The following is a 12,500-nucleotide window of genomic DNA, read 5'->3' on the forward strand; positions in this document are numbered from 1 at the left end:
AGACAAAATTGACAATTTATCATCAGGTGCTCACGTCTTCCATATAATCTCAATTTTGATTATTTGGTGTCGTTGTCAGGACAAGAACGGCGAAAAATGTACAGAAATTTAAAACGCACGTGCGGGCGTGCAGAGCTATTGGTCTGTTTTTTGGTGATGTTCTCGTAGCCGTCTTCAGGTTTAAGTTCTCTTTTTGTGACAGTAACTTTCTGCGCTACACTCAGAATGAGTACTCAAGAAACACACCTCGTAAAAGGGAATCGAAAAGATATTGAAAAATAGAACATTTTCTAACTGTTGTATTTCGTTCAACGGTTGTTTTCCCAACTTTGATTTCCATGCATTGTGTTTCAGTTGGGGCTTTGAGGTCTTTATATATGGGGCACAAATCATGAAATAAGCAAGTTTAAACCAGAAATTCTAGTGTTAAGCCAATCCATCTCTCGGGTTACAACCATTGGAACAACTAAACTGAACTTAATAAAACTCTTCCAATTAGTAGTGGTTTCGCATACAGTTTCCATGCCAGGTACCACACAGAAAACACACGGAAGGTAATGGCAAAATTCTGGTGGCAGGGAAGCGCTTAAATCTAGGGGTAAGGGGGACCAGGAGAAAAGCCCTCCTGGGGGGAGACAAAATAAGTGGTACCGGGGGTCGCCACCCTGGACGGGAGTCCTGATCAGTCTCCAGGAATGAGGCCCATATCCCCCAGTCACTAGGAACTAAGGGGAACCAGGAGGGGTGGCCCTTCTGGGTGGAGTACAGATCAGGTGGGACCGGGGATCCACACCCTGGAGTGGATATTTTTCCGGACCTGTCTCCAAGGGCTAAGCCTTACTGTGGCGTAAAGTGCAGCCAGTGGTTGCACTTCCCTGCCACTTCCCTTCCTCTTTTATTGGAAAGCAAGACAGTACTGCCACATCCCCGGAATCTAACGAAGGAATGGGGCGTCACCCCGTATAATCCCACAAGATAAATGATTAATCTGACAGATACATATGGATGTATGGTCGTGCTAAATATACAGTTAGCATTAGGGATAGTTGAACGAGCTGTACAAAGGTTCCAATCAGAACAAAAAAAAGCGAAAAAAAAAACAAAAACGGGGGGGGGGTGGAAAGGAAAAAACAAAATGCTGTTGTGAATGAACCGAAGCCCTAAAAGAATTGACAGGGAAAGGAAGTGTACGGCATAAAGAAGAGCACATGTGCATGATGAGCACGTGCTATAAAAAAAGGAACCTTTGTGGAGACTAGAAAACATATCCTGTTAAGTTACAGTGGGCTTTGCCAGAGGAGAAGGATACATTGTAATCGGACAAGTCTCATTGTTCTTTCTTGTACTTTGAACCGGTCTGTACCATTACTTAGTACAAAAGCTTATTCAAATGTTGGACGTTGTTGTTGCTAAAACGTCAATACGTGTGCTTTCATAGGGCATATATGTAATTTTCAGGTTTATTAACATCAGTTTATGCAGGAGCTCATTAAGATAAGCCTCTATCTCCCATACTTGGCCTCGGAGTCAACCCTTTCCCGAGTAGATTAATTTATAGAACACCTCCCTTGGGAGATTCAGCACGCTCACTGTTGTAAAAGCCAATCAAAACAGAGCTATCTCAGCGTCAAGGGAATTATGATACTTTTCGCGGGAAAAACCTGTTCCTAAAAATAAATTTACTCGAGAAAGGGTTGACTCAAGGAATTAGAGGAGATGGAGGCTCCTCTTAATGAGCTCCTGGTTTATGCTACCATAAACCGAACTATATTTATCCTTTTAGTCACTTAATGATCGATGCCTTACCGGGTTATTGTCTGTTGTCCTGGTCGTATTCGAATTCGTGTGGTTTTTCCTGGTCCCATTGTTCTCGGATGTGATGTCAACTTCTTTCTCTTTCTTAACACTGACAGAAACAAGTGGTGCCGTGTTCAACTGAAGAATTAGCAGATTCCTTGATATACCGAGTGATGGTTCCTTTTCATCAAAGTTACCTGTGACATGCTCGGAACCCCTGTTAATTAGGCAATACGTTTTGATTAGGGATTGCGTGGGATTTAAGTTGGAGTCTAATAGAAAAAGGAAATTTAACCGCGGTCTCCTAGTCCTCGATCAGTTTTCCAGATTAGTTCCATGTCGGCAATAACGTCCCACAGACGGGGCCGACTCCGAATGGTGGAACCCGCGGCCTCCCGCAGGAAAAAGCCTATTTTGTTTAATGATGAAACTCCCTTAATATTATGGAATGAGTAAGCTTAATAAAAGTACCGGACAAGGTTATTTTCCATTGTCAGGCGGGAGAGCAAACCCTCAGGGAGGACTGGATCCCCTATAAATTACTATAAATGATTCCGTTTAGCAAGCAAACTAAAGCGATGTGGCTCCTCATTAGTTTGAAGCTCTTGGCTTCCACATAAAGAAAGACAAAAACCAGGGGAAAAAAAGCCAACAAAATGTACACATTTATAGCGTCATAGTGCCAGCACCGGACTTGAAATAATAAACAAACGTCCGGTCTCCGGCCTCAAACGAAAACCCTGGATGAAATGTAAACAATACATTCAGCAACATCCTCACTCACACGTTTTGGTCTTGAACTGGCCATATACTTAACGTCCACCCCACTCTGTGAGCTTCTGTTCCATTTGGAGCTTGGCGTAGGAAATCCAGAGCCTCTCTGGCCAATATATTTCTTTCGTCAGCCTATAAAATGAAATGGTCTTTGGCAACTATACCAGGAGCAAAAAATGACCGACAAATCCGTCAGTGGAGTCCTAAAGCGTGACGTCTTAAAAATTAAATTTGTGAAATTATGGGATTTTTCGGGGTATTATGAAAGAACAACATCCAAAAGGCCTACTCGCCAAAAATTAGCATTTCAGGGCACAATTTTCAGTTCATAACATTAGGAACCGGGTCAAATGTAGAAGGATTTGTGTGGAGTCATCAGAGCAAAGCGTGACTAGTATCTCAGGGACAATTTGCCCCACAATGCTAGCTTTTAGCAACTAGGCCTTTCAGGTGTTGTTCTTTCAAAATATCCCAACAATCCCATAATTTCAAAAAAATAAATTTTTATGACGTCACCACTTTAGAACTCTATTATGAATCTCGTTCCCAGGGCTTTTCTCCGCCGAGCGGAGAGAAGCCCTGGAAAGCAGGTTGGTCAATTCTCGCCCAATGTGAAGGGTATAGGGGAATCTTTGTTTACATTTTTTGCCTCATGCTGAATATGAAAAGTGCACTAAAGTATAATTCATATTTTCGCCTCACTTTCATGGCGTAGCTTACCAATTTCGCTTTACAAAAGGTGTTCTTAATCCTGTATTGTGGAGACCCCGTTATCGTGTGAATAAAGCTCTGAAAAGAAACATAAAGACACAAACGATTCAGTGTTTTATAAACACATGGGGCTCTGAGGTTTAATTCCAATTAACGGGATCCGGTTTTCGATGCTTTCAATTACATTTGCCGCGATAGATAGCGGACCTACATATGACGCAGAGAATTTGAAATGCGAAGAGAATTTGAAGTCATGACATTATCATGGAATCCCAAAGTCACGAGTTCAAATCCCGTTTTAAGCCTCACTTATGTTTTCGACGTTAATTTACTAGCGAGTCACTTGAGAAAGCACACAAAGTGGGAAGTTTAGTTTTTAAAGAATATGTGAGTGTTCACACAGTGCATAACGGTTGAGACCCAGTATTGGGTGGGCACATGACTCCTCCACTCCCGACCAATGACTCACAGAATCTAAATAAAACGTCACCCTACAGGTAAGTCTCATTTAGCAGTTAGCCGACCGCTGAAATTAGAAACGGACAAACTGGATCGAAATCAGTCACAACGCTGAATCCCACCCCTTCAACTGATCTCGTTGCAGCGACTGGCGCAGCGTCAAAAGCAACCGTTGATTGACATTTCAGAGTCTGCAAGTGCAAGAGTGTTAGTATTTTATGCTAACGTGTTTTGACACTTCAATATTACTATTATTATTATTATTATTATCATCATTATCATTATCATTATCATTATCATCATTATTATTATTATTATTATTATTATTATTATTATTATTATTATTATTACAGCCCTTAATAACAGCTCTACAGACAACTTCAAGCACAAAGCAATGTTGGTTTGCTGACGACGCGAGTTGACCGGGCCCTCTAGGTGAAATAAAGAAATGGTGGGGCACTCTTACTGCAATTGGTCCTGACTTTGGGTATTTCCTAAATGCCATGAAGTGTTGGATTATTGTATAGCCTGAGAGAGAAGAGTCAGCCAAAGAATTGTTCCAGTCAACAGCGATAAACGTTACAAGCGAAGGCCACAAACATCTTGGCGCAGCGATTGGCTCGCAGGAATACCAAAAAGACTATGTAGACGGAAAGGTAACAGAATGGGTTGGCGAAATAGACAAACTCGCCGAAATCGCTACAACAGAACCTCAAGCCTGTTATTCTGCATATAGACTCAGGCAGGATGTTCAGCTTGGTGTTTATAGTCCTTGGGAGCAGGTCACAACAAGTCACCACAGGTCCCAGGTCTCTCTTTTCCTTCTTCTTACAGCCGGGGATGGTACTTTCCTTATGCTGTTTTCTGGATAACTTCCAACCTCACCTTCACACTGATTTGCGTCATTTACTCCTTAAAGTTGACTGATACACCTCCAAGGGCCCCAATAACAACAGGGGCTACAATGACTTTTCGCATTTGCCAGACCTTTGCAATTTCATCTTTCAATAGTTGGTATTTCTCTACCTTCGATTCTCAAGTTCCTTATCCCTCACCCATTCATCAACTGGGATAGCAACATCAATTATGACGATCTCTCTCTTTCTTCTTCTTCTTCTTCTTCTTCTTCTTCTTCTTCTTCTTCTTCTCTTCTTCTTCTTCTTCTTCTTCTTCTTCTTCTCTTACTATTATTATTATTATTATTATATTATTATTATTATTATTATTATTATTATTACTAATACAAAATTCAGAGGCAGCCATTTCATAAACATTTTATCGATTATATGTATATATATAGCTTAGCTTAGAGACACCACACTGTCCGCGGCAGGTAAGCAGTTCCAAGGATGGCCGATAATTGTACACTTCCAAGGAAGTCAGGTACATCTAGCTTGCCAAACCAGGTCTTTGCACCTTTTGATATGCTTCCAAGAGCACCAATCATGATAGGTATTATTGTGACTTTCAACCTTCTCCTCTTCAGTTCTGGTGATGTTCTGGTCCGCTGGCACAGCTATGTCAATAAGTGTCCATGTCCGTATGTCTTTATGCACCAGAGTAATACCTGGCCGATTATGTTTCAGCACTTTGTCTGTGTAGATAGTCATGTCCCAGGTAATCCTCACCTCTCCATTTTCTGCGGTTGGCAAGGGTTGATGGTCATACCACTTGTCATTACACTCTATCCCATACTTTCTGCACATCTCCCACTGTACCCGCAGGGCCACCTTGTCATGACGCTTCCTTTTCTCTCTCTGGACAAGCTTCTTGCATCCACTGACAATATTTCCTACTGTTTCAGTGGCATTTCCACACAATCTACACAGTGGTGTCTCTGAGGTCTTATCTATGCTGTACTTGATCGAGTTTCGTCTTAAAGCTTGTTCCTGAGCAGCAAGAATCAAACTTTCTGTTTCCTTTTTTTAAGAATCCATTCCTGAGCCATCTCCAAGACTCCTCTCCAGCTTTATCTGATATTTGTTGGACAAACGCACAAAGTACGGCTTTCTCCTTCCCGTTTTAACTTTCTCGTCTTTCCCCCTCTTCTCAGAATCCTGCAGACTCTCTTCTTCAACGATCACTTTCTCCTTCAACGCAGCTTGAAGCATTCACTCTGTGCTCTCTCTTAGTTAGCCATGAAGGGATTTGCTCTCTCTTCTTAGTACACACTCCTCGATGCCGATCAGTCCTCTTCCCCCTTCCTTTCTCGGCAAGTATAGCCTCGCAACATTACTCCTGGTGTGCAGACAGCCATTCATTGCCAAGATCTTCCTAGTTGTTCTATCCATGTTGGCTACCTCCTCCACTGTCCAGTTCACAATCCCCGCGCTGTAGCGTACTACACCTACAGCCCAGGTATTCATGCCATCTACCAAATTTCCTCCATTAAGTTTTGATCTACACAACTTCTTGACTCTTTTGATATACTCCGATGTTATCTTGCCTTTCATATTGGTGTTGAGAGTCTGGTCCAACTGTAAGATTCCAAGGTATTTGTAGCCTTCCTCCTATTTCTCCGATATGCTGGTCGTCGGGTAGTTCCATTCCGCTACTGTCAACTTGTCTTCCCCCCTTCTCATTTCCAGGACAGCACACTTGTCTAGCCCAAACGACATCTTAATGTCTTACGAGAAGATCCTTACTATTTGAACAAGTGAGTCCGGTTGATTTTTGCTAACTCCGTACAGCTTCAGATCATCAATCTGCAGGCATTTCAGGATCCACGAATGCGGCACCATATCATATGCCTTCTTGTAGTCTATTTATGTTGTTTCTTGCAGTCTATTATTATTAAAATCGGGAAAATAGAGAGATTTAACATCACGTTTACGTGAAACGCGAACGGCAAAAGTGACCACGTGTCCATGATTTTCCCGCCATTTTTGCGTTTGCCGGTTGCCGCTTCTGCATGAAAGTAGGCATTTCCGCGTTTGCCGTATACGTGGAATTCTTATTCTACATAACAAGTTGTTTGTGGGACACAAGCGCATGCACCAAATGAACGTATAAAAGGTTCATACCCTGCAATATCGCAAAGCTGTGTCAGCATTTTGAAGAGTGAGTGGCGTCAGAAAGCCGCTTGTTATGACCTTAAATAGCTCTTTGTTCATATCATGGAACACTCTAGGGTTGGTGAATCGAATGGCTCTTCCTGCGCTGGCCAGCTCTTCCGAGACATTTAAGAAGTTAGTTGCGTTCAGTCCGTCGTTCTGAAACAAAAAGAAAGCAAAAGTTTCAATCTACAGCAGGACTAGATGTTCAGAGGATATCTTAACTTACGAAAGACAGAAGTGGTGACCCTCACACTTATCTGGAAAGTTGAATTAAGGAATTGTCTCTTACTGAGTGACTTCATTGCTCAGGTCATGGGTTCGAATCCCTTTGAAAGCCGCCTGAATTCTACAGGTGTCTATAAGAGACAGTTGCTCATATCGCTGACGTCATGGTGGCCATGATGGTGTACTGAACAATAGCGAAAATTAGCTCTGTGCGAAACTACATACAAAAGAAACGAAACTGGAAACTCAGTATGATCCTGATGAAAATTGCTTAACGTTGCCTTATTCTGCACTCCATCGAAAACTAAAATTAAACTGACGAACGAACGAAGTTGGTTGAGCACGGGTTGTCACGCGGGAGGTCGTGAGTTCAACTCCGGCCGGACCGACACTCAGGGTCTTTAAATAACTGAGGAGAAAGTGCTGCCTTTGTAATTACATCTGCAAATGGTTAGACTCTCTAGTCTTCTCGGATAAGGACGATAAACCGGAGGTCCCGTCTCACAACCCTTCAATGTTCATAATCCTGCGGGACGTAAAAGAACCCGCACACTTGTCGTAAAGAGTAGGGCATGTAGTTCCCGGTGTTGTGGTCTGTCTTCTGTGATGTATCATGGTTGGGAGGGTAAATGCTCGGGAGATATTAGCTACACCAAGCTACTCTAAAAACCCGAGGGTAAATAAAGATATATAATGATAATGATATGATATGATGATATGATGAAGTAATGATTAGCCGCTTTTATAGCGAACGATACTAAAAACGTAATAACTTATTGTTCGATTTTCCCAATTGGCGGAGACGACGCCTATATCAACGAAAACAAGTCCTATAAATGAATGTTTTGTCACCGGAATATGCATGGTATCTCGTGAACACTATTAGGTTTAAGCCGCTGTTACACCTTGAAACTTTTGGCTGGATATTGTGTGCAACGGCGCTGCTAAACAAGTTTCCGGAGGCATTGGCGATCGTGTAGCATGGTTGGTTTCGTGAAACTGCTTCAAACTTTCGTTGCGAAACAAGTTTCACGAAAAGTATAAAACCGATTTCTACATCTTCAACGGTCGCAAAGATCACAGCGGTGATAAAAACAAGAGTTTTACCGTGTAACACCACTTCGTGAAACTGGTCTTGCTCAATTTTCTTACTCTACGCTGTTTAAGCCAATCAGAAACCTGCAAGGCCATGGAACTGGTGTCAACATGCTTTGCGGTAATCTGGTAACGAAATTTCGAGACCAGTTTCAACGTTCCCGAACAAATTTCGACCTTTTATGATACACTGTGCAAGACTGAAACTCGTTTTGCAGCGCCGTTGTACACAAGTTTCACTGCTACAGTTTCAACATTTAATAGCGGCTTTAGTAAAGCTGAAGTTCTAATAGATTTTGGCTGGAGCTTCCGGTCCCCTCAGATGAGGGTAATAAATAGAAAGCTCAGTAATAACTGTACTCAGTGAAGTTGATAAACTTTGTAACATGATTGAGAATTAAAACACAATACAATACAATACACACTTAACTGACAACTCCCCATAGGGGCTTTTCAGGGCCAATGAAACACAATTAACGACAGAACACACTGTTCGAAAACAGCAGAATACCTGGGCAAGACGGCCTGACTGCAAAATGACTGTTTGTTTGTTTGTTTGTTTGTACAAACCTTGTTAAACCCACCTTGTTTTTGAAATATTCCAGTAGGATTTTGTTTTCGCAGGTGCAAGAAGTGTTGTGCTTCCATATTGTTCTGAAAATGTTCTCGGTGCAGTTACTTCCAAATGTTCCTAATAAAAGGAATACAAAAAGCTGTGTATGAAATTAACATGAGATGATGTATGACGCTGTGGTGAGATTGCACGCCTCCCAGTCGACTGTGACCCAGGTTCGATTCCCAGACTTGGCGTCACATGTGGGTTACGTTTGTTGGTTCTCTACTCTTCTCGGAGGGGGTACTAGCTCCGGTTTTCCTCTCTCCTAAAAAACTAACCTATATGATTTGATATAACCTGAACTGTCCCCAATCGGTGCCCCAGCGCTCAAGACCCTTAGCGTGTTATAAAGTGCAACTGATTCTTCTAATACGTACCAAACAAATACATAGAGAACAGTTGAGACAATACACAATTTGACATCAGTGAGTTAACATAGGCGATCTTTCTGGTAATGGGCTTCATCTTCACTTTCAACGTCACCAAGCCTCCACGATCCTAGCTAGTGACCCCTAGGGCCTCCACAATGCCGATTTCTCCACCTCTCCCTGAATGTCGGCAGCTGCAACCCGTGTTAGGAGTGACTTCATGTTACTCTACACTTGGCGTCCTGTACAATATTGCTTATTTGTAAAAATAAAAGACCCCGGATGCCGTTTACCTCATCCAACAAGAAAGCATGGCGCGCATTTTGTGTTGATGTCTTATCATTTATTTCTGCTTCCATCATGAGCCCTGAATGCAATGCAACAACCCGCACCTCATTCCAAGAATCCTATCCAAGCAACATTCTCTCTCTCTCCTTCTGCATTGTCCTCCTCCATGTTGTTTTCGGTCTTCTCCTGTTCCTATTCCCCTAACAGTTCCCACAGTCATCGTAAAATTACAATCACTGTCCATCTCCTCCTTCACTACATGCCCATTCATTCTCCATCGTCTGGACTTGACTTCCTCTTTTAGCGGCTCTATATCTACTCTTTCAAGCAGGGGCTTAATGCGATGTAATTTAAACAATCGTAAAAATTTGCCGAGCGATGGGCTAAATCCATTTGGATCGTGTTCTCGCCACTTCCATTCCGCCGTAGTTATCATTAGCTTGTGTTTTATTTGCAGAAAAAACCCCACCCATCTTGCGTATTATCTATTTGAATAAGACTTTTGGGTGAAACTTTTCACGCAAAGTTTTTTTATTTCTCTGGTATGGAGTGGGCCCGTCGCCCGACAAATGCTTATTCCGCCATCTTGTTTATATTGAATTGTATATGGGCATTAATCACAAGGTGATCTGGTGGCGTAATTTGGAGGACTGGGAAGAAAAATTTTAACGCCGTATCCCACAACCGCGAGCGGCCTTAGGTGTTGTTTCCAAACTCCCTGCAGAATTTCCATCGCCAAAACTCAACAGATCATTCCGTGTCTACCACGTTTCCTGTTACTGAATGAACGTTCAAGTAGACCCGACGAGCACTAATCTCGCCTCTGCCATGTTGAATTCGAAAATAAGGCCGCGCACGTATGTGGGATACGGCGTTAAAATGTTTCTCCCCAGTCCTCCGAATTACGTCACCAGATCACCTGGCAATGACGCTGCATGTAAAAGGAGTTACCTGTCCAAGTGGGGTCAACCAATGAGCATTGTTTCAAAACTTGTTTACCCAATTGTGTCCTGTTCCACAGAAATCCATGTGACATAACATAGGGACAGTAGTCTGAGAAACAACAACAGAACAATTTAAAGCAGATAAATTTTGCGATGTCTTTGGTTTTGCAAAGTTACACATTGCCACTTATGGGAGGTAAGGACAAGCGTGAGACTGATTGTGGTTCGTTCGCACGCGTTTTTCCTCGCTTCCCACCAGATACAAGTATTTACTTTGACCTCTGATTGGCTAATTTCATCGTCTGTCTGTGATTGATTGGCCGATATTACTCCACTTAATTGATCACCGCCCTTTATCATATAAGTACTGAGATTTACTCACAGAAATGACAGTGATGAAAACATCGTTTTGTTTTTAGTCACAGCCAATCAGCGACGCGAACGATGAAATTTCACTAGTGATAAAATCATCGTTCGCGGCGTCTGATTGGATGAACGGCGTTTTTCATTAGTGAGGTGATCGTTCGAGAAACTACCTCATCCTTTGTGCGAAAACTTGCAAGCCGCCCTTTTATTTTTAAAGTTGTCGGAAAGGTTTGTGAACGCCGGTTGGGTTGACAATTTCATCGCTGAGCAAGAGAACCAAGCCACCTTGCAAAAAGCAAAACAAGATGTAAACTGCTTGCAAGCCTTTTTAGAAACCAAGAATGAAATTACAAAAGTTGAAGGCATTCCAGCAACGAAGTTGAACGAATATTTGTGTGAGTTTTCACTTCATCGTCTAATCTCTATTGTCATTGCAGTTTGAAAGAAATCTCAGTACAGATAAAATAGACAACTAACTTCATGGTTGGTTCGCTCATACGATTTTTATTCACTCGTTGTGAAGAATCGCAACTCACTCATTCGCTCCATTCACTCGTTGGTTTGCGATTCTTTACAACTCGTGAACAGAAATCGTACGCCCTCGCCGACCATAAGTAATATCTATTCCTTTAACATTGTTAATGATTGATATTACATGTATTTTGCGTTGCGGTATTCTAGTTTTTCATTGATATTTGACACAGTTCAGCCCAAGACTTGGTTAACAGTGAAGCTCACATGTCATTTCTTACATTTTTCACAGTTTCTCTCATCTGACGAATCGTCGCAGTTTCTTTGAATGTTGCATCTGGCGCTGATTGGTCTGATTTCATCTCCACTATCACACAAGAAAAGTTCATCGTTTGATAACAGAGACAGCTGTCTAATTCCTGTCACAAAAACCAGTAGGATTATTAGTTTTTCGGCGCGAAAAGATAGCTTTCCATGCTTCTGCAAAGTTGCAATGACTGCAACTTGGTTGCAAAGGAGCTGTAATCACAACAATGGCACTGAACTCTTTTCAATGGTGTTTACTACTAAGCCCGAAAATCTCAATATTTCACTTTAAAGTCGAATGGACTGGAAAGAAAAATTCCCAAGAAAACCTGTTTGGAGAGGTTGGGGAATACCTCTGCGAGGATTGTCTGTTAGGCTGTTAAGAATGCAACATAAGAAATTCATGTGACGTTTGAATGTATCTTCCATTTTCCAACCTTCTTTTGAAGATATTTCTCACTCTCAGACTATTTGGTATCATCTAAAGTTCTGGTCCTACACTGGACCACTCTCACTCGGACGATCCCTTGTCATCAAGTTTTGAGCCAGGTATCTGTTACTTAGGAAAAGAATTTCGTTTCCAGGGCTTTCTCCCCCACATTACCTCTACCCCCCCCCCCCCCCCCCCCCTCCCCCAAATAATAATAATAATAATAATTGGCAAACGAGAGACCTGGGGCCCGTTTCTCGAAAGTCCCGAAAACTTTTCTGGCCCGAAAAGCTATTTGTGAAATTGCCAACCACTTGTTTTGGAAAGCCGATCTTTTAACATGTATTTAAGGCAACAAAAAGAAAAATAACAGTGAAGTTTGACGAATTAAGTCCTGGCCTTTCTTGAGATACAAAGGAAATTGTGACACCCGAAAACGGCCCCTAAAGTTTCGAGACTTTTGAAAAACGGGCCCCTGGTCAATGGCAACGTAACAACGTATGGACTGACCTGGTATTGCTCCAGTGCATTTGACTCGTTCGTTTTCCACGTAGCAACCAGGCCTTACCCTCTGGCTTTCATCGGAACCACTGG

General features: G+C 42.2%; 1 protein-coding gene and 1 long non-coding RNA gene across 3 annotated transcripts in view; one reads left to right on the forward strand and one right to left on the reverse strand.

The window, feature by feature from the left end:
• The window catches only part of LOC138041009 (uncharacterized), a 301,351-nt gene that overhangs the window by 178,190 nt on the left and 110,661 nt on the right, over positions 1-12,500 (forward strand). The window lies entirely within an intron of this gene.
• Positions 1-12,500, reverse strand: part of LOC138040986 (uncharacterized) — a 73,542-nt gene that overhangs the window by 22,152 nt on the left and 38,890 nt on the right. For both annotated transcript variants that reach the window (XM_068886741.1, XM_068886740.1), the window contains 8 exons: positions 12,417-12,500; positions 11,452-11,589; positions 10,341-10,442; positions 8,702-8,808; positions 6,765-6,953; positions 3,292-3,360; positions 2,582-2,703; positions 1,807-2,014 (listed from right to left, as the gene is read on the reverse strand). The exon at positions 12,417-12,500 is cut by the window's right edge and continues 72 nt beyond it. In XM_068886741.1, coding sequence (XP_068742842.1) covers positions 1,807-2,014; positions 2,582-2,703; positions 3,292-3,360; positions 6,765-6,953; positions 8,702-8,808; positions 10,341-10,442; positions 11,452-11,589; positions 12,417-12,500 — 1,019 coding nt within the window. The remainder of the gene's footprint in view (positions 1-1,806; positions 2,015-2,581; positions 2,704-3,291; positions 3,361-6,764; positions 6,954-8,701; positions 8,809-10,340; positions 10,443-11,451; positions 11,590-12,416) is intronic.

The sequence above is a fragment of the Montipora capricornis genome, chromosome 3 (assembly GCF_036669925.1).
Source record: "Montipora capricornis isolate CH-2021 chromosome 3, ASM3666992v2, whole genome shotgun sequence".
Lineage (NCBI taxonomy): Eukaryota > Metazoa > Cnidaria > Anthozoa > Scleractinia > Acroporidae > Montipora > Montipora capricornis.